Raw genomic sequence first — 21,343 nt, 5'->3', positions numbered from 1 at the left:
CCGATTATACATACATCACAAGAAGCGACTACCTCTAACGCACAAACCACTCCCTCGGTTTTTTTTAGAAAAAAGACTACGCGAAGAGGCAATAAGAAATCTAAGATCGCGGAACAAACCAAACAACTAGTTGTTAATATCTCATCAAAACCACTATCCAAAGACCAAACGGACACATTGAACCTAGGTTTAACATTTATACCAACCCAGAATTCCAATTTGCTGGAAGAAAAAATCAATCTTCATAGACTGGCACGGAAAATGAGACTCAAAGTCTTTTTTGATTCACAAATGGGAATCAACACTACACAAGAGCCACATCAATACTTAGAAATGAAACCCAAGAGTCATTTCGACCCTCAAGTCAATAACATAACCATCAGAATGTTTGAAGAACAGATGATAAAAGATCTCAAAAGGGTTAATTTCACCAAAACAAGGAACTACAACACCAGGAGAAGGCAGAATGAAATCATCAAGAACCTTGCGGATGACAGAAGCCTGACCCTAAAACCGGCAGACAAAGGAGGGGCCATAGTTATTATGGACACTACATACTATGAGGAGAAGATTTTGGAGCTCCTAACAGATGAGAACACGTACATAAAAATTGAACAAGATCCGGTCAGAGAAATATCAAGCATTATTGAAACTACGCTTGAGGAAGCTGAGGACCAAGGATGGATTTCCAACAAGACTAAATTGTTTTTGATTAATGAACATCCTATTACTCCAATCTTCTATGGACTGCCAAAAATACATAAGAACTTGACAAAACCCCCCCTCAGACCGATTGTTGCGGGAACTGATAGTATCTTCAACCCACTAGCAGTTTATGTGGACAAGGCATTACAACCCATAGTCCAAACAACCACAACATATCTTAAAGATACCACAGATTTTCTCAATCACCTAGACACCTTAACAGATATTAACAGAAATGATCTACTGGTTTCGTTTGATGTACAGAGTTTATATACATGTAATCCCACATCAAGACGGTTTGGAAGCACTCGAATGGTGCCTACTAAGAAATGAATGTGAAGCGAACAAAACCTTCCTAATGAAATTAAGCAAAATTATACTCATTAACAACTATTTCAGATACAGGACGCAGTACTATTTACAAGCATCAGGAACTTCAATGGGGTCAGCAATGGCCCCAGCCTATGCCAATCTATTCATGTACCATTTGGAGATGAAATGGATTTTGATACCAACAAAATTTAGCAAAAAAATCATCACCTGGAAAAGATACATTGACGATGTTTTCGTCATCTGGAGAGGACAACATCACGAACTAGAGGAATTCCTGAAATACATCAATTTAGGCCACGACAGAATCAAATTCACAATGGAAATTGGAACCCCTAAACTACATTTTTTGGACGTTGAACTAGAGATTGGGGAAGATGGGATAATCACCAATATTTATCACAAACCCACCGATGTTAACAACACGTTACACTTCAGGAGCCATCATCCGACGCATTTAAAGAATAATTTACCCTACAGTCAATTCCTTAGACTAAAGAGAATTATCTCAACAACTGACACCCTGAGGAATGAAAACCTATTGATGACACAAAGATACAAGGAAAGAGGTTATCCAGAGTCTATCATCAAGAAAGCAGAAGAAAAAACACTCACATTGGAGAGAAAAGACCTCCGTATATCAAGAAATAGATCTAAGGAGATCCCATTTCTCTACGCTTTAAGATATTCAGCACAGAGTCATCACATAACAAGGATGATCAAGAAGAACTGGGGTATAATCAAATTGGATCCACAACTAAAGAGACTTTTTCCTGAACCACCCATAATCGCCTACAAGAGGGGTCGGAACTTCAGGGATAGCCTAGTTAAAGCAGAAAGACCGAGAGTGGACAATCAAAGAACCCTCACCAAGAGGAAAATAGGTACGTTTGCTTGTCTCAGTTGTGGCAATTGTAACAACATAATGAAGGGAAGCTATGTAAGACACCCATCAAATGGCCAAAAAATCCCACTTAAGGATTTTGCCACTTGTGACACGAAATCAATCATTTATGGTTTAAGCTGCCCATGCGGCATTTACTATGTTGGACAGACACAAAGGAAAGCCAAGGAGCGCTGGAATGAACACAAAAGTAACATACGTACCAACAGTGTTAACTCACCTGTAGCAAGACATTTTTCCATAAAGAAACATAATATTTCTCAACTAAAGGTTGTGATTTTGGAAATTGTGAACAGAGCCCCAAGAGGTGGCAATCATGCCAGACGTATGAACCAGAGGGAAATCTTCTGGATAGAGAGACTAAACAGTCTAGCTCCCAATGGGATGAACGAAGATTACAGTTTAGCCTCATTTTTGTAACTAAATACTGTTTCCCCTGACCCAATCAGAAACCCAGTGTGGATACAATATCAATTGCTGTTAAATACATTTTTGAATTTGTTCAGTTCACTTAGGATGATTTTTTACTGACACAGGATGTATTAAGTTACAGACCATAGAATGTGAGCATGCTTCTCTTGAAATAGTAAACACACGGATGTCCAATATTCGATTAATTTTTGTCCGTGGTAAACAATAGATATCCCAGAAGTTACATGAGACACTCCTCACATTGATCTTCCGACTCTTTTCATCTTTATTTCATTTGACTCAAACTCCCTGCACCGGTATAGATATACACCTATATACTATTGGTTAATCACACATTGTTTTCTAAAATATGCCCGTATGACGTCTGTTTTCCCGTCACACGTTGACGTTCTAAACATTGTGACGTCGTCACGCTTCGACGTGATGACGTCATAATGTAAATAGTGGCCATCTTTAGTGAAAAACCGCGTAGAACGGTTCGAGCTACAGCACCGGCCATCTTCTCAGGAAGGAGGTAAGAGAATCCTTTGTAAACAGCTCCCCAATTGCATACCATGAGCCTAGAGGCCTTCACAGAATACTCTCTACACAATTATCCCATCCAATTGTTTTCTTATATCTTATATAGTATACAAGATCGCGTCTTTACAGACACGAGTTGAGGAATCGCCCATTACTGCACTACCTCCGTACCTGAGGACTCTCTACATACCACAGCGACCCATTCCATGGATGTAGTAGCTTCTTACAGAAATACCGAAAGGTAATATTTTTTCTTAGATATTACATGACTAGATTTTCCTTCATGAATTAAGATCCCGTTTTTAATTGAGCTTTCCCTATTGTCTTTTTATCACATCTACAGGTTGTATAACCATTATTGAGCTGATATTGCTATTGACAATAAATCCAGTTAGGATATTCCACATTGAACATCCAGGTGATTATTATTAAAAATTTCTCCCAAGAGTTAAATGACAGTTATCAGTGAGAATCTAAAATCTGATCATTGTATCATACATTATAGACGAAACAAAGATTAACGGCAATGAAGAGGGCTATCAATTCCTGAAGAAGGGGACACCCCGAAACGCGTCGAGAAAATATTCATCATTACTTTCTTTGGATATATCATGTGAAAAGCCTATTGTATAGAAAGTGTGATGAGTACCTTGTATGCCCTTGTATTATAATATTGAATGTAACCTCAAAATGAACACATTTATGTTATTATGTTTACAAAGACTGGATGATGAATGAATTGAAATTCATATCTGTAACAATTAATTTAAAATTCAATTAAAACCGATGGTCCCCATCATTCTGTTTTATTATAATAGTGTCATGAATTAGCTTCTCTCATTAATTTCTTCTTTTTTCTGAAAGAAACTGAATATTACTATTGTACAGAAATATTGACTGTTTCTACAGTATAAAGGGTGTGCAGGGGACGGGAGAGTTCCACAATCTTGTGGACAATCTGTTGGATTTACATAGGTTAAAACAACCCAGTGTCAAGGTTGTTATTCTCCCCGGCACCCCGTAAATTTTCAACAAATTTTGTAAAAAAACCTTAAACCTAGGTGTGCGCTAGGCAACACAAATATTGGATTCTTGCTCTCTGCATCTGAATACCCCAACCAAAAAATCAGTTGGGTATTGTTTGCACAAATGTAACAGGTGGCCTGGTAGAGTAGCATCATATCTGCCAGAGGTTTCTAATACAGATTAAAGAGCAGTGGGCTAAGAGGAGAGCCCTGTGAAATTCCACAAGTCACTAGAGATTTAGAGGATTCAAAAGGGGGCAGCACAACTGACTGGTATCAAATCAAATCAAATTCTTTAATGTGATACAGTATGAAATAAATTCAAACTTTACACATATAATTTTTACATATTACAAATCACATAAAAACATTATACTCAATTCAGCTATATACACACTTGTATTAAACTAAATACTGGTATCTACCGGCCAGGAAGGACAAAAACCAAGCTATTTCTCACAAAATATTACCAAGGCGAAATAGTAAAACAAAGTGGTGGATGATAAAGGTGGCCGACAGATCCAATAGGATCCGGGCCCCAGAACTGCTGAGATACACTTTATGCATCTCATAGTCACCACTAGTACATTATGCGTATACACCAGACAAATTGAGAACTTGTTGCCAAGATGGGGAGCCTGATTAAACAAGGAAGATTTACTCACACAGCTTTTGTACGCCACAAAATGGCTTGAAGACGCCATGATTAATCTGGCTGAAGTACTCTACATGAGTGCATAGAGATCGGAGTTTGGAAAAACCTGCTTGAAGGACAAGCAGCATTTGCTCTCCTACTTGCGGGGCATCAGAGAGTAAGCAGAGAGGGTGGAAAACATCCATAAAGAATGATTTTCTGTACATAACCTTTGCAATTGACCTCGAGTGCCTCTATCCGGTGAAGGCGATGGAAGGGCTGAAGGTTTGTGTTGGCTACGCAGGAGGGAGCTGAATGCACCGGTATGGCCAATGCATTCACCCCATCATAGTTCTATTTCAATGCAGGTCCAAGGGATGAAAAAGTAAAAGGTAACATGTCAATTCAATCACCAACTTACCCAGCTGACACGATGGTAGTTTCGAAGGGCCAGTGCAATTCCAGAAGCCGCAAGACTGGAAAATAAAGGTAAACAGACCTTCTGCAACGTAGCAATACTGTGAAAAAACAGTCCACCAGACATCTGCACAATACTAACACTGTTAATGTTTAGGAAATAACAGAAGGCAACCTGTCCAGAAATTTCTCTTTGTGTGTCAGGAACCAATAAGTGCCTAAACCTGTAGACTATAAACGTCAGAGACTGCCACGACAGGTTTTTGCTTTTGCAAACCACGCACTGACCTTCGTACAGCACAACACTACTTCAGAGCTAGATTTGCGCTACATGAATCCTATAAATAGACACACATTCAAACATGATCAGAATAATTCTTCTGGAAAACAAACAACAACAAAAACAAGAGGGCAGATTTCAAATGTGCTGAACGGTTTATTCCTGCCTATTTGGAAGCATGCTCCAACCGTTTTGGTGTCACAAGGTCTCCTTAGGGAAAACCTTGAAGTTTGACGGCAGTAAACCTTGAAGTTTATTTGAAGTTGGTTTACCTGGATCCAGAGAATCTATCTGATCCTATGTCTCTCCGGGTGTGCTGATATTATTTGCAAACCCGCACTACAATGCACTAGTGGTGGGTAAACCAAGGCAGCACACCAGTTACTATTTAGTTGTGAATTAAATTTAAAAGACAATTGTTACATTTTTTTTTTATTTTCCTTGTTACACTTAAGGCTTCTTATATGTGTTTTTTGCCATCAGCCTCAACTCTTTAAAGAAAGGGAAGAGGTTAAAACCATTTTTACAGTACGAAAACAGAAATGATAAATATATCCCTTCCCCAAAACCAGTTTACGAGGAATGTGTCTAAACTGTAAATACTCACACATTTATAAGGGTCTAGGTTAATAAAAAAGTCTAAAAATAAATAGAGCATGTGACGGTAAAATATTTGCATCTGCACGACTATTGCCATTAACTAATCATCTCTTCTCTGGTAATGTAGCCCTTTCCACCAATCTCCTATATCGCACCTCAGAGAGCTGGAAAGTTGGTCTCAAAACACAAAGTCTTGACTTGCAATCTAACAGTGCATATGCTACCTGCGCAAACAGTTTCTTTTTAGATCCAGTGTTGCACTTATTTCATTGTCCCAGCTGGAAAAAAGCCAAAGACTTGCCAGGACTCTTACTCTACTGCAAAACAAATATCTGTAAACATAATTGATATTACTAATTCAAGCCATTGGAAGGCAGTACGTGTTTCGACAGTCTTTCAGTGTGATAACACTCTTCTGTACTTCCACAGACATATGAGAGATTAGTTCACCACACCCTAGATCTGAATGATTCGTGTCTGGCATTGCGTGAACTTCTCTTTCAGTTCATTTTGATGAGTCTCATTGACAGTATCAGGTTCTGGACTCTTCTGGACCTTAGCTACTGCAAAGTTTATTCCTTGGGTCAAACCAGCCTGGGTAATGTTTGCTACTTGGACCATGGAACTTCGGATCTTCGCAAAGGGAGAGACAGCCCTGCCATTATTGCTATCAGAAGACGCTGGATCGACAGTTGGCCCAGTTTCCAGTACGTTGGCTGCAGATCCTGGGCTCTTCTCTGTAGACTTAGCAGCATGAGGTTGCCCAGTAAGCAAGAGTGGGGATCCTATGTCAGAAATCTGGACTGGCAGCTGTGACGGTCTGGGGAGTTGCTCTACCACTGCTTCTTGTAACACTTGAGTTTTCTTATCTGTACTGTAAGTGCTTTCGACAGGTTCTTCGGCTGCCTTGTGAGATGCAGGCCCATCCTTGGAATTGTCAGTAGTTTTCGTCTGTGCATCTTGTACAAACTTGTGGCAGTAAGCTTCAATGGGGGTATCAAAGTCAATCATGACTGTGTGAGAGATTGGGCTGCTTTGGTCAGAACGCCCATCATCCTCCTCAGGGTTTGCAGAATTGCTATCAAACACAGTTACACATATCTCTGTGGGTATGTTCATGTTCATCTCAGCACTGCTCACTGACTGTGAGCGGCTCCCCAGTCGCGGGACTGCAGCAATGATCCCACAACTTGGAAGGACATAGTCTACCTGCCCCATATCTTCCAAGGAACCTGCCAGCTGGCGCTCTTCATCAGATTTAGAGTTTGGCAAAAACTCATCGGAATAAAAGGAGTCACTGTCGGAGGAGATTTCCAAATCCGATTCAACATGAGCCCTGCCGTCTTTTGCTGTATTTTCCAAGCTGCTGTCAGATTTCCAGAGGCTAACCTTTAGGTTTGGTCTCAAGAAGGCTTTGACCTCTGGCTTGGGGAAATTCCCAAGCTTCCGGAGATTGCCAATGTTGACGTTGGATTTGGTCTGTTTCACTTTCTGATTCAGAGATGAAAACTTGCTCATCAAAAAGTTTTTGCCCTGTGTCAGTCCAGCGGTGTTCAGTCCAAGGCCTGCTGTGTTCTTGGACTTGATACCCAGGATGTCTTCATGGGGTTTGCTGCTCTTTCTGCAAAATAAGCAAATACGTAGTCATTGTAATATATTCCTGGTTAGGCAAACATTAATGAAACTGTCTCAACTAATGCATTAAACCTTCTACGTATAACTGCACAGGCATTCCATGTCCCATTTGCTTCCCGATGCACCCATTTTAACACACAATGAAGCTTCATCGAGATAAGTAAAGTCAAGTTTACCCACTGAGCCCGAAAACAAACAGTAATTTGATGGGAAATGTATGCAGTTACCATCTACACAGCAGCCTGTTCACATAGAAGGACACAATTGACTTATTCCCTTTCCACTCCTTTTACATCCATTTCATGCAAAACACCCCAATAACTGCAAATCACAGTCTCCCTAACCTGCCATTCATAGCCTATGCATTCAATCACATTCAGGAGCATAAAATGACTATGAATGCAGTGCCGTCTGGTCCAAAATAAACCTATGATGAGTCACTGACAGTCAAAACTAAGTGGCTCTGGCAGAGGCCACACCATTCTCTTTGAACTACAGTCTTGAATTAAGTTGTCACACTTTTCTTTCCCTTAGGAGAGAAACAAATGCCCTGGGAAGGACACTGCATCACATACTCTTCCACCCTAACATTGAGTGAGGTAATTCCTTGGAAGTCATTCCTCACACACCTGCATTCTGGGCAAGACAGTTTTCAAGTCTCCTCTTATCAGATGTCAGCATAAGACGCAGGCCTCATGTATTTAGTCTCAAAAAATAACTTTTGGGAGCAGGTGTGGGCATTGTGATGAAGATCAAAAGAAGTTACCTACCAGTCAATAACAATATTCTTCCAGCGGATTCTTCATCTTTGAAATATCCATTGCCTTCAGTACTGACCTTGGATCCCTCAAAGGATGGTCAACAAATCCATAACCTTTACAACAGAACAGCAAGCAATAGATCCATAGGAACAGTAGGAGGGAGGGTAGAAGTCAGTATGTTACTCACCATACTGTCTCTTGTAGTTCTAGTCTTCAATCCTCAGACTAGTGCGCTATCCATCCCACAAGAGGGCCTTGAGCAAAACATGGCAATGCTAAAGAGAATCTCAGGTGAACAGACAGCACTGCTCACCCATCACAGTCCTCATTCCCCTTCACAACTTAAGCCTTCCCTTCCCTTCCCATTCCCTTTTTGGATGCATTGAGGCAAACACAGTATCATGTCAGTGAGGAGGGTAGGTGGTGTTGGGAAGGAACTATAGTCTTCCCACACCCCCAAGTGCTTTAGAATTAGGCAAGACTTCCTTTGACTTCTTTTAGGCACTATAATGGGGGAAGAGGGGCACTGGGAAGGCTTTGTCATGCAAATACAATCACATACACAGACATGGGGAGACACTAAAGAAGGCAGTTATTGTTTAAACATAAAGCACAAGTAACTATTAGCTGAATACATTTGTAATGAAAGATCATAGCAAATGTAAAATCTTAAGTGCTATAGAGGAGATGAGCTCGGTCCCAGAAGGAATGTGGCCTGCGCTAAAAATGGGTCGCATGGCTCATGCAGTGTTTCGTCACTAAGGCTAACACCGACAGAGCACACAAAGTGACTCACCAGCTGTCTGCTGTCTGTCAAGAGCCCATGCAGGCTAAAATGGGATTTACATGCTCATGTACAAAATGCAGAATTATGAAAATAAGGTTTAAATGAGATTATAGGACCAGATAAAAACAGGAGTAGAATGAGTGAAATATGGACAGAATGAATGAAAATTAATTGTGTATATATATATATATTTTTTAAATGTCCTGGGGCTAGGCCTCAAGGTTAGTAAAGGTCTGCAGAGCTGCAGTGTTTCTATGTAAGGTAGCAAAATGTAGAGAAGAATGGTCTGACAGAAAATGCCGACAATGAAGAAAGGAAAGCTTTGGAGCATCCCTTGTATGGAAGCAGGACGGTTTGGGATGGAGCCATGGCCCGTATCCAGTGACACAACTGCAGCAAGCCAGGAGTATATAAACCCCTGCCTGGCATCACTGTGGCAGGAGAAAGGAACGGATGAGGAACAGAAGACCATTCAGGCAGCAGAGTTCTTTGCTACCATCCTCATTTTCTGTAAGATTAAACTTGTTATCCTTACAAGATAGACTCTTGGCCTTACTTCTCTCGAGGGGTGTATTTATTCTGGTGTCAGCGTAATCAGGGACACCCTTAATTAGGGCCACACTTACAGTGGGCTTGTCTGGAGAAAGCGGAAGTAGAGCTTTATTGCCCTTAGTCCTTTTGCGTTACATACAAATGTAAGGTAAGAACAGGAGAACACTCCATATCATAAGTAAATTGTATTTGCTCCTATTTCCAACCCCCTACGTCTGGACATGTGAGCATCAGCTCTTGAACTTGCATTCAATATGTAGTGTTCCTAAAATGCCGACGTGTGGCCCACATCACTTTATGGTAGAGGACCTCCAATGGCACTTGGTGTCGAGAACAAGTTACTTATCTTTGGTCATTTCTTTCTCATGGATACAATCTCTCTGCACAGAGTCCTCTTCTAATGAAATAAGTCACAGGCGGAAGACTAGCTTTGAAGTCTTTGGAACAGCCACCAGGGCACTGCCGATTTGCTCCAACATGGCGTAACTGGCCGCATAGCACCAGGCATGACAGATGTACCTACGGGATGACACATGGGCCCTATGATCTCATTTTCACCAATTGTCCCAACTTTCAGAGGAAAAGGAATAGGTTGCACGCTGGCTATTAGAGGGGTAGAATAGAGGGGTTGGGGATGAGGAATTTGTGGGAGCAAGATACCTTCAGTAATGTTCTTTATGGTGGATAGTAAGTAATATGTTCTTCTAATGGATACTTTCCCCCACAGGGACCTCACCTGATGACACTCCCATAACAGTGCAAACACTGAAGGCAGGAGGAAAGGGGGAAACGTGGTAGTACAGACCAGACAAACACAAGTCCCCCCTCGCCAGGGAATCACAGCAATATTTCTTGACAAATGTATGCAATAAGCCCAATGTAGCTAGATGTCTACAATGGGAACACCTTGCTAAAGCGCAAAGGTAGCTGCCTGCCCCGTGTAGAATCTGTATAAAGGCCTAAGGGTGCCTTCTCGCCCACAGCACACCTTAATACAGAGGGACATGCAGAAAGAAAGGTTTGGACTGATAATTGTCCTGCCCTACAAGCCACCTGACGAAATTAATATTCACCCAACTGACGGGACAACACACTTACCAGTCAGTAATTTAGATAGTATATATGTGAAACACCCTGCTTTTGAAAATAACAATACAATGATTGCCACCACCTTTGTAAAGATTCAATAAGCCATACACGGGCTGATGATGTGAATTATGTGCTGAAAGATCAAGCCATTGGCCCTAAACTGGACACAGGTTAGCACTTCTTTGTTGCAAACGAGTTTCAAAATCAAGTGCCACCCTCATGTCGTCCTGCAAATAATGGCAGCTAGACATCTTTGCTGAGCTGAAGCTATATCTCCTCCATAAATCATTGGAAGAAGCTTCGGGTGAGGGAATATCTGGGGAAGATAGGGTGTGGGGGAATATCTGGGGAAGAGCAAAGACTTAGATGGTAACCTCTAATCACCATGGCCTGAGGGACACCATCGAAACATGGAGGAAGAAGACGATCCAACCTCAAACCAGAGGAAAATGCTTTGTGGCTCTGGTTTGGAAGCTCTCCATTTTCTAGATGCCGATAGCCAAATAACTTGCCATATGAACTCCTGAGCCATTCCTGATGCGCTTTCCTGGAAACCCTTTGTGGCTTTAGTGCTGGCCTTGTGAATTGGCTGTGTGTACACTTTACCTGCTTATTCATAGTCTCAGCACACAAGTCCTTACAATGAAAGGGAAGTTCTAAAACCCTTGCCTCAGCATTATCAAATCAAAGACGTTGGATGATTTCAGCAACAATCTTTTCATGTCCACCCTCAGATGGATGCAGCGTTGATGTGATTCAATGCTCAGCTTAGCTGAGGAGGTAGTGTGCAATGAAACCTGCCTGCCTTGCAAATCGCTACTTGAACTGTTTACATTTACTTCAAAAAGGCTTTGCGCAGAAGCCACCAACTCTGTGTAGAGTGCATTGATGCACCCTTCCAGGACTAGTTTCATTTTAGCCTGACGAAGAGGTGACAGGACAAGCTTGAAAAGATAGTATGCCTCGGGCAGTCTAAATGCTCACATTGGCAGACTTCGATACCCTTACAGTGCCAATCTGCAGGCCAGTTCTGGACAAGCAAACAGCAGAAAATCCAATGCAGAGGAGGTCTAAGTGTCCAGATCCCTCTCATGGCACCAAGTCATAAATGTACACCACCTGCAGGCATAAATGGACTTAGTGGCAGGATTCGGAGTCACAGTGGTCGTAGTGGGCAGAAGCGGTGCTCCTCTACTTTTTAAAGTTAAATTTTAAGATTCCTATTCTTTTGATTTTAAAAAGAAACTGTTCAGTGATGGTTTTGTTTTAAAATAAAAGTGTAGGAAGTAGTTGAAACGTGCACTTTGGAGCACTGCACTGGATGTTCCCTTAAACAACAGGTGCATTTGTGTAGGGTTTTGTGAGCGTCTGGGCGGTGGCACGGCGATGGGATTTATGGGGATTGGGGATAGGCCAGCAGGGAGCATAGTTGCACTACTTTTTTTCATACACTTCGATCACTGCAAAGTCAAGAGTATGCAGGAGGTCATCCGATAAGTGCCACTCCTTGTACCTCGGCCTCTCAGCAGCCAAGAATGAAGTTTCCGGCTGCTCAGGTTCAGATGGAAGACTCACCCATACGATTGGGAGAGCAGATTCACCCTCATCCCACAACGCCAGGGAGGGCAGATGGACATGTCCAGCAACTCCGGGTACCACCTTCCCCGAGCCCAGTCCAGAGTTATCAGAATCAATGTGTACCCGAACAGGCAAGTTGACACATTCTTTAAACTCTGAAGGAGAGCACAGTCCACCCACTATCAGATCTTGGAGGTGAGGGGCCCAGCCTTTCAAGGATGCAACCATGACTGTCAGTTGGGGCAATGTTTGGCGTGGAAACGTTCCGTTCAGCAGGTTGTCTGACAGGGACCACAATGCAAGGTCTCCAGAAATTCTGCTTCAGAGCAGCAAAAGGTCTGACATGTTTCCTAAACACTGAGACCACTGAAAATAAAGAAGCCACTGAAGCAATCTTGCATGTAACTGAGCCTCCTGCACCACAAGAATGCAGGAAGCCATGAGACCCAATAAGCACAGGAAGGCCAAGGCGGGGCCTCGCTCCTAGGATTGGAGAACATAAACCAACCCGAAGCAGTTTGCCACTCGATCCTTGGGAAGAAAAGCTCTGCCCAGGCGAGTGTCCAGGACCGCATATGTCTTCACCTGGTCTGGGGAGCGAGTTCAGACAAGCCATTCGTCCAGGTAGGGAAAAACATGTATTCCTTCCCTTCCTCTGTGAGCCACAACCACAGTCAGTAGCTTGGTGAAGACCCTGGATGCTAAATACAGACCCTTGACAGACACGACCGTGAATTGGTAGTGGTAAGAATCAGCCACAAATCTCAAGTACTTCCTGTGCTTCAGATGAATTGGCACATGTGATTAGGCATCCTGAAGATCCAGATAAACCAACCAGTTGGGGAGATCAAGGGTTTCGAGGATCTGGGTCACAGCTACCATCTTGAATTTGTCTTGCACTGTTACAGATCGAAGAACCTCAGCCACAGTCTTTTTTGGGGACCAGAAAATAAACAGAATACTGTTAGGCAGAAACCTGTGCCGTTCCCTTAGGGACCACTGCAAAAGATTTAGGACTACAGGTGCTTGGCAGTAAACCCAATTGGTAGCAGTCTGTACCACCCAGATTTACCTGGTAGCTGTGGCTGAGCAGTCAGACTTCTCTTAAAATGAGTTAGGCAGTATATAGAGTATACACAATAGGTACAGGGATACGGTTGCACAAGCAAACATTGACCAGAACTTTGGAGTAAAAGTATATAATTATTTATTTAAAGACACACTTGTAAACTACACTAGCACAAAAAGAGGTAAGTAAGTTCAACACAAGTCTTAATGAGAAACACCACTTATTTTCAGACAGAGGTGAGCGCTTAACATAAGATGGCACTCTAATAAATTATGGAAAAAGGGAGGGAAAAGGCAAAGTTATGGAAGCACACAATTTCAATACCTTTCAAAGAACCACAGTGAGGCAGGTTAGGCAAAGTCTACAGGAGAGCAAGGAAGTTCAAATGCCAGGCCCACTCTTAGAGAGAGCAAGCGAAATGTGCCCAGGATCACACAGTGGGGTTATGCCCAAAGAGTCTTTGTAGATAGTTCATAAAAGATTGAGATCAAGTCAGGAAAAGTTAGTTAACAGGCCCCAGGCTAACCCAGGTTAGAAAGTCGAGGATTTATTGTCACGCCGAACGATCTGTCGCAAGGGAAGCCAGGCGGGACACAGTACCTTAAATGGGAAGAACGCTCCAGCGGGGGCAGTTGTTCCTGGCAGCGGGTGCAAGTCAGTGTTCGGTTCAGAGGAAGAGGAGGTCTCGACGTGGAGGAAAGATGAAGGTCGCTGCAATGCCAGGGAAGAAATCAGCCGCGGAGTTCTCCGGTTACAAGGTACTACCCTTTTCTTCGCGGTAGTGGTAAACCGTGGTATTCCGGTTGCCGAGGTGCTTGGCACGGGCAAGGCGGCCACGAGATGGTCCAGGAAGGCAAAAAAGACGGGCAAACTGGTTATCCCCACCAGTCAAAGGAAGAAGACTCTCCGGACTGGAGATCTCCTCCGTCGTCGGGAAAAGTGGTGAGACGGTTCAGCAGGGCTCCACCGGTGGTGTCGTCGTTACAGGTCGGCTCGGCTTCTCCCTCCTCGGATTCTTTAGGTCCTGTGGTGACTTCTGAAGTTCCAGTCCCCAAAGCCCTGCTTTTATGCAGAAAACCCCCATTCATTCAGCCTAGCTGTCACTCAAACATGCGAAGTGGTGAGCCGGGCGGCTCACCAGTTGGGCCAATCACACAAGAGTGCGACTTGAGTTGCCGAGGCAACTCAGTCCAGGGTGCCTAAACCCCCTCCCACACTCCCTGTGGTACCCGGACAGAGTGGCACCACTTTTGGAGGCTTCTGTGGAGAAACCCGCCAAAAAAGTGGAACAAAGGAGCTCTACTTGGGTTGGAGTCACAGAAGCGAACACAAATGCCATTTTGGAACCAAGTTTCGGCAAAAAATACCAACCGGTGAATTTATATTAATTTAATAAACCGGCGGTATGTTCGAGGCTATTTTAAAAAGTGGTAGCCTCGAACAATGGGAAAATCCCATAGGAATTTATTCGCGGTCGAATATAAAAAGTAGTATTCACTGCCACCAGCCAAAACTCGGTCGGGGGGGGACTGGACAGTGCCCCCTCGAACAACAGACCCCGGGGCAATCGAATTGCCCCGACCAGTATGTCCACAATATGATGGTTTGTACTGTTTCTGGTCACAATTTAAGACTAGTAAAGCCAATGGTGACTTTACATGCTCTGGGAGACAGTAGTCAGTCCCAGGGTATGGAGTCTATGTTTGGGGGTCGCTTCGACACCCCTGGGTTACTGCACGGAGGGTGCTGTGTAACCCACATATCAAAAACACATGAAACCCTATGGGGTAAAGGACCCTATAGCCCATAGAACACATGCAAAGTCAAAGGAACACCTCAAATCATGTCTAAGAGTGGGAGGAAAAGAGTCTCACGCTTAGCAGGAGAAGAAAATAAACCCTGAAAATCCAGCAAAGCTGCTGGGGGACTCACTAGGTTGGGGAAATTAGCCTCAACAGAGAATTATCCCCAACAAATACCAACCCCAGCCTCGGTCCAAACATGCCACCTGTTCTATTGTAAAACAAAGGAGGTGATGGTTGCAAGGTTTTGAATCAATCTTAACCTATGGCATTGCTCTGGGCAACCTTCCAGACCATCCTTCTTCACCTGCCAAAAAATTACAGAAAGGATAAACCACCATTTGCAAATCAGGCCTGGTCCACCCCTTTCTATAATGGCTTGGCAGGCTGAAGAAAGATGGTCTGGAGGGTTGGCCAAAGCTATGCCAGAGGTTATGATTAATTATCAACCTTTCAACCAACAACTCTTGCTTTACCAGTTCTACTGTGCCTTTCATCAAAAGCTGACAATCCTCCTCCAACAGAAGAACGTCAGGAGGTAAAGAGGGACTGATAGGGGGATGTTCTGGGGGCAGTGAGGAAAAGGGAGACAAACACCCTGTCGCACAACCTGCAAGGCACCTGCGTCGGATGGGGTACAACACCACTTCTGGCTGAACAGGGAAATGTACCCCTCCACTGGTGAGTGATGATGGAATTTGTCTTTACAGATGCTTCACACCTGAGGCAGAAGAGGGCATTGTAGATGCAGACACCACTTCTTGGAGCTCTGCGGTCTCTCCCCCTGGGGCAACGAAGCAACTCCTGCTTGCCAGAGGGCATCTGTCCACTTCCATGGTGGGCATAGGAGGGAAAGGGCCGAAAACTCTCTCCCCACTGCTAGCAGGTGCTGAAGGCTGCTGCACCACTAGGCCCAAGGACATCACTGTGGTCTTGGAGGCACGGAACCTCGCAAGGAGTCGTCCGCCTTGGCCCGGAAGAGGTTATAGCTGTTGAGTCATATCCAGGAGCTTAGCCTGAATGTCCTGGTTGAACCCAGAGGTTCTCATCCAGGAGTGCCACCTCAACAACGTCCCAGTGGCCATTGCTCGTGCCGCACAGTCACCTGTGTCAAAACCAGACTGCTGCATCGGCAGAGACGCCTCCTTATCACAAACAAGGGCACAAACACCCTCTCTAATGTTCCCTGTTGGAAGACTCTTGGCAGGTCCCGAAATCACAGACCAGTGACCAAATAAATGTGGTCAGGGCACAGGATTTATTTTCTGCTCTCAGTGCAAGACTATTCAAGCCCAAAGCCTTTCTTCTCCATGCATCCACCTGTTGTGTTCAAGTGCCTCGGTTATACTAAATAAAACTCAAATAGCAATAATTGAAAGGACTACAAGAACTACAGCACTTCCTGCAAAGCCTGTAGTTGCCATAAGCTATGACAGCGGCTCGTATAACTAGGTGAAAGATTTCGGCAGTCTGGATTGGCCTTGCACGCAACATAAACAAGCTTTTTAATTCTCTGAAAAGATGCTTAACACTGATGCTGGGCCGGTGAGCTAAACAGCTTTTTGCATCTGTTAGCCATTATGCTAATAAGGGGAGTTGACAGCTTATGCTCAGAGAAGTATAAAAGGGCTGACTTTTGGAAGGCAGGGCAGAAGATTAGCTGTGACAGAGTTGGCAGACAGAAAGTTGAAAGAACCATCCAGAGGGAGACGCAATGGGGCCATTATCTTCTGTGAAGAAGGGAGGCAGGCCCAAGTCCCTCAAATTTTCTTAACTACCTTTTGAAGCAACTAAACTGAATGTTTGGCTTTTTTGAGGCGTTTGAGTCCCCAAAGGATCCTGGCTATTGGCTTTTGAGCAGAACGATTGTCTTTGAGTGAGCTGTATGGGGAATAATATCTTTACATTTCCACCAGAAGCAACATAGCTCACCACCTATGAGCATATCTTATTCTTAATTGGCTAATACTGGCATGATGGTTGATCCCAATTGACATGGACTCTTTGTGAAGCATTTGTTTCCCTATTTTCCTGCTTTTTGATGAAAAGACCATGGTGATATGATTGGTGGTTTTCAATATTTTGTGGCATTTTTCTTGGATTGTGCAGACCGCTCTAGGCAATCCAGTCTTCTCCAGCCCTCATCTCCCTACATTCCACAGATAGGGACTATGAGAGTTTTTACCCATCATTGATCTCACATTAAGGAAGGTATTGAGGTATTGAAATGGCAGGTGCTCCTATTAAGATTGCCTAGCATGATTTGATGAGGTTGCCTGGTGAGGCAGGTAGTTGTTTTTAAGGTGGCTACGAAAGGTCAGAGAAGGTTGATTAGTCTTGGTCTTGAGTAGACGTAGCAGCAATGGCAATGATTTCTGCTTATTCATTAATTACATTTTGCATTTTAAGTGTGCTGTGTGTAGTGACCATAATGGTAGGAATGTTTCTTTATTATTTATTTCTCATCATTAAAATAATTACATTATACAAGAGATTGTAAGAAGCCATTACTGAGTGTTTTGTCAGAAGTATTTGAACATGAACATTATATGTGGGGCATCTATTTGAAGTGATGTGTATTGGCATGTTATAAATGGTGCATTTATTTAATACACAAAGGGATACTGGAATATATGAGCAGTGGACAATCAATAAAAATAATCCAACATTAGTAAGCCTCTCCTGCGCTGATGAATGAGAGCTCACTGCAAGGGGTTGTCGCTTACTCTCTTTGATGATGCACAGTGACAGGTATATGCGTTTTCCCATTTCTATTCCTAACACAGGTGCTGATGGTGTCTCTTGGACACTCCCCTGGGGGTGGAGGTAATGCTTGAGGTAGGGGTGATAAGAATCACGTCACAACCTCTTGCTCTTCCTGTCACGGGGTAAAAGAGGGAAACATGGGTGTCTTGAGGTTGGAGAGGCATGACTAGGCAGGAAAGGCTGGTCAGATGGTGCTTCTGGGCCAGGTTATGGTCAACAGCGGGGACAGAGGAAGGTTTATCCCAAATCTTTAACACAGGGGACTCCAATGCCTGATTAAATAACAGCTTCACTTTGAGAAGCCTCATCCAGGATGCCCATCAGTTCAAATAGCACTTTCGGTCAGTCCAGCGTGGTGTCTAATCTTCTGGCCACCTGTAAGTTGGAAGCCAACTCAAACAGCTCCTCCTCTTCATCATAAAACTCATCTGAGAAATGTCTTAGGTATGGGAGCACTCTCACCATCGAGGATTTTTCCAGTCTTTGGCATGAACATGCCCAGAGGGGATGGCATGTGCTCCTGAGGAGTCTCAGCACTGAGGCGGGTGGAGCTGGTTCGGCAGCTGAAAGCCAGACGATGACCTGCTTCAGAAAATGGGTCTTCATCCATGGCAGCGGAGACCGAGTACACGTTTTCGTGGTCTTGTACAGAATTCCTGCCGGCTTATCCAAGTGCAGTCACTCCCAGGAGCACCACCGAGGCTCAAGCCGGCAACGCCTTGGCAGAAATGTCTAACATCTTCAGCAGAAATGCCTCCCATTCCTCCTGAGAGGAGGATTGGATGAAAACAATACTTGTTGAGCAGTCTCCTCAGAGAAGTCCCTGGAGCAGTGCATTTTCATTGATGAAAAAGAGTGGTGTTGAGAGGAACTGATGTGACCTCTGATACATTTTCTTCTTCTTTTCATGCTCTTCCATCTTCCCGTGCAGGACCAGGGACCTCAAACAAGTTCTCTTTTTCTTATGGCAAAAGGTAAAGAGCTTTGCAACATGCTCAGAGAGACTTTGGATGCATGGATTGGCACAACCCAGTGTCTTGTTTTTTCCCCGCAAGACAGCATAAGCAAATCCTGTGGGGGTTGGAGACAGAAATCAGTCCTTTGCAATCTGCCTTCACTGGATTCAGCTTGACAGTACATTTTCTGATGTGGCTGTGTTCCTAAAGCGAACAGTGTGCAGAAAACCGGGATTGAGGCCACCGGGTGCGGGTCCTTTATATTTGCTGCCCCATATTCAGCACATGGCATATAGAGACATCAAGCAGAGCCGTACTGGGCACCCGAGTGGCAGAAATGTTTCTGAAGATCAGCTGCTCTGGAAACAGAATATTTCACATGAGGAAACCGTGGGAGGAAGGAATCTATTAGAATCTGAGTTTTGCCAGGACAAAATCGCAATGAGTTTGAAGCGGGGGATGTTGTAGGAGATGACTGCTGATGAACATGCAATCATAGGCCTTCACAACAAGCAATTTATCCCATAGAGTTCCAATGCACAAACCACAGTAGCGGGCACTCAAGGAGGAGGTATCTCCTCGAGGTACCTATTTGCCCTCACTCTTCGACAAAATGCATTCAGGGATCTTCTCAAAGAAAAATGGTGGTTAAAAAAGGAAATGTAAACCACAGCTGGTTTCAGATAGTCTTCCCAAGAGTTGTAGTTCTGCCAGTTCAAAATAGTTCAACTCAAAAGAGATGCCCTTGGAACCTTCCACCTACGGCTCTTGCCGTAAGTCAATAGAGTTCAGTGTCTCTGGTTCTCAAGGGGTTCCCTTCCGCAAGCTTTGATCCTTCCAGTTCCAAATGGACAAAAACACACACAGTTCCTGTTAGACCTCTCAGGGTTCCCTTCCCCAAGGTTTAGGCCTCTCTTCACAATGTTCAACAATGTCAATGTCTTTTCAAAATCAGTGTTCCATTTCTTTTTTTGCCTTTTAAGGTTTATTGAATTATAACATATACAGCGATGTGCTTCATGTCATACAATTCAAGTCATTACAAGTCAGAGCTTAAATGTTACAGTTGGCCTTTCTTTTGAAAAAATCACCTCTGACCATATCATTCCGCTTGCATATAGGTCCATAACTGTGAAACATTTTTAGCAATTTAAACCAGTCATTACAAAAGGCAAAGAAACAACTTAAGAATATAACAAAATGAAGCAAAACAAATAAATAAATACATTCTTAGACATTATACAAGGATACTTTGTGGGGTGAGATTTGAAGATTAGAGCACACACGGGGATATAGGTCGAGCTGCTAAGCCTTCTCCATTACAGAAGTAAAAAGGAGGACATTTCCTGGGGCCTAGGAGGGATGTTGGGGTTATCATTGTTCTTTGCAAACTCAATCAAGGGGGCCCAGTCTGATAGATACTGTGACATTTCCCCTTTCATTGCTCCACCTATTTTGGCCATGGCAGCTACATACCACATTTGAGTCCACCATTCCTTTATGCCCGGTATGACTTGAGATTTCCAGTGTTGTGCAATTAATATGCGTGCCGCTACCAGAAAAAAGGTAACCAGTATGGAGCTTCTGGCATTCAACTTGTAAGGCCCGTGAGTATCTTCATTCCCTAGGAGTAAAACCAGGGGATCCTTTTCCAGTTTAAACCCACATATTTCTCTAATTTGGGTAATCACTGCCTGCCAAAATGTTTGCACTTGCGGACATTCCAAGCTAATATGAAAAAAAGATCCGGAGGGTGCGTTGCACCTCCAACAGGTAGGAGGAAGATTGGGGAGATTCTATGCAACCGTTCTGGTGCAAGGTACCAGCAGAACAGTAGCTTGAAGCTATTTTCTCCAAGGTGTACAGTTTGGGAGGTCTTGTTGGCTGTCGTCCAGATGTTGTACCATGTGAGATTGTCGGTAGGTCTCCCTATATTGTCCTCCAATCTGGTCATATAAGTTTGCAGAGACTTAAACCAGTCCATCCCCAGGGGGAGCGGGGGGGGTATGGACTTCCTATTGTCCCATAGCCCTCTCTTAGGCGAGGAAAACACTGTCACTGCGTATCTGCGCGCAGTTTTGTCCCAATATTCTAATGTGGCTTTAGAGGTTGGGAGTCCTTGAACACTTCTCTTACGAGTCTTTGGAGAAACCTAGCACGTTTTATGTAGGGGGGGTTCCCATCATACTTTGTTCAATGTGCACCCAATGCTAAACTTCTTGTGCCTGAGATGCTTTTTTGCTCTCCAATACCAGGACTAGTTGCACCACATATAAGTAGCTTTCTATTTGTGGCACTGCCAGACCCCCTGCCCCTTTGGACGCCATCAGTGTACGCTTGGCTACTCTTGGCCTCTTTCGGGACCATATGAACCTAAATATCTGTGATTGCAGGTCTTTCAGGGCCATTCTTGGAACCCAAATTGGTAACGTCTGGAACACATATAGCAAATGTGGCAACGTCATTTTGAAGGCCATTATCCTACCCCTAGGTATTTTA

General features: G+C 43.7%; 1 protein-coding gene across 3 annotated transcripts in view; it reads right to left on the bottom strand.

Moving 5' to 3' along the window:
• Positions 1–5,665: 5,665 nt before the first annotated feature.
• The window catches only part of INPP5F (inositol polyphosphate-5-phosphatase F), a 2,244,937-nt gene continuing 2,229,259 nt past the window's right edge, over positions 5,666–21,343 (bottom strand). For 2 of the 3 annotated variants that reach the window (XR_011268751.1, XM_069611942.1), the window contains exon 21: positions 5,666–7,470. Coding sequence is in view for 2 of the 3 variants with exons in the window: in XM_069611942.1 (XP_069468043.1) it covers positions 6,306–7,470 (1,165 nt within the window). In the remaining variant the exon portion in view is untranslated. The remainder of the gene's footprint in view (positions 7,471–21,343) is intronic. The other variant, XM_069611944.1, reaches the window with a different exon arrangement.

The sequence above is a fragment of the Ambystoma mexicanum genome, chromosome 8 (genome assembly GCF_040938575.1).
Source record: "Ambystoma mexicanum isolate Mex_15411 chromosome 8, UKY_AmexF1_1, whole genome shotgun sequence".
In the NCBI taxonomy this organism is placed as follows: Eukaryota; Metazoa; Chordata; class Amphibia; order Caudata; family Ambystomatidae; genus Ambystoma; species Ambystoma mexicanum.
Note: the sequence above shows the minus strand (reverse complement) of the source record. Positions and strands in the feature narration are given on the sequence as shown.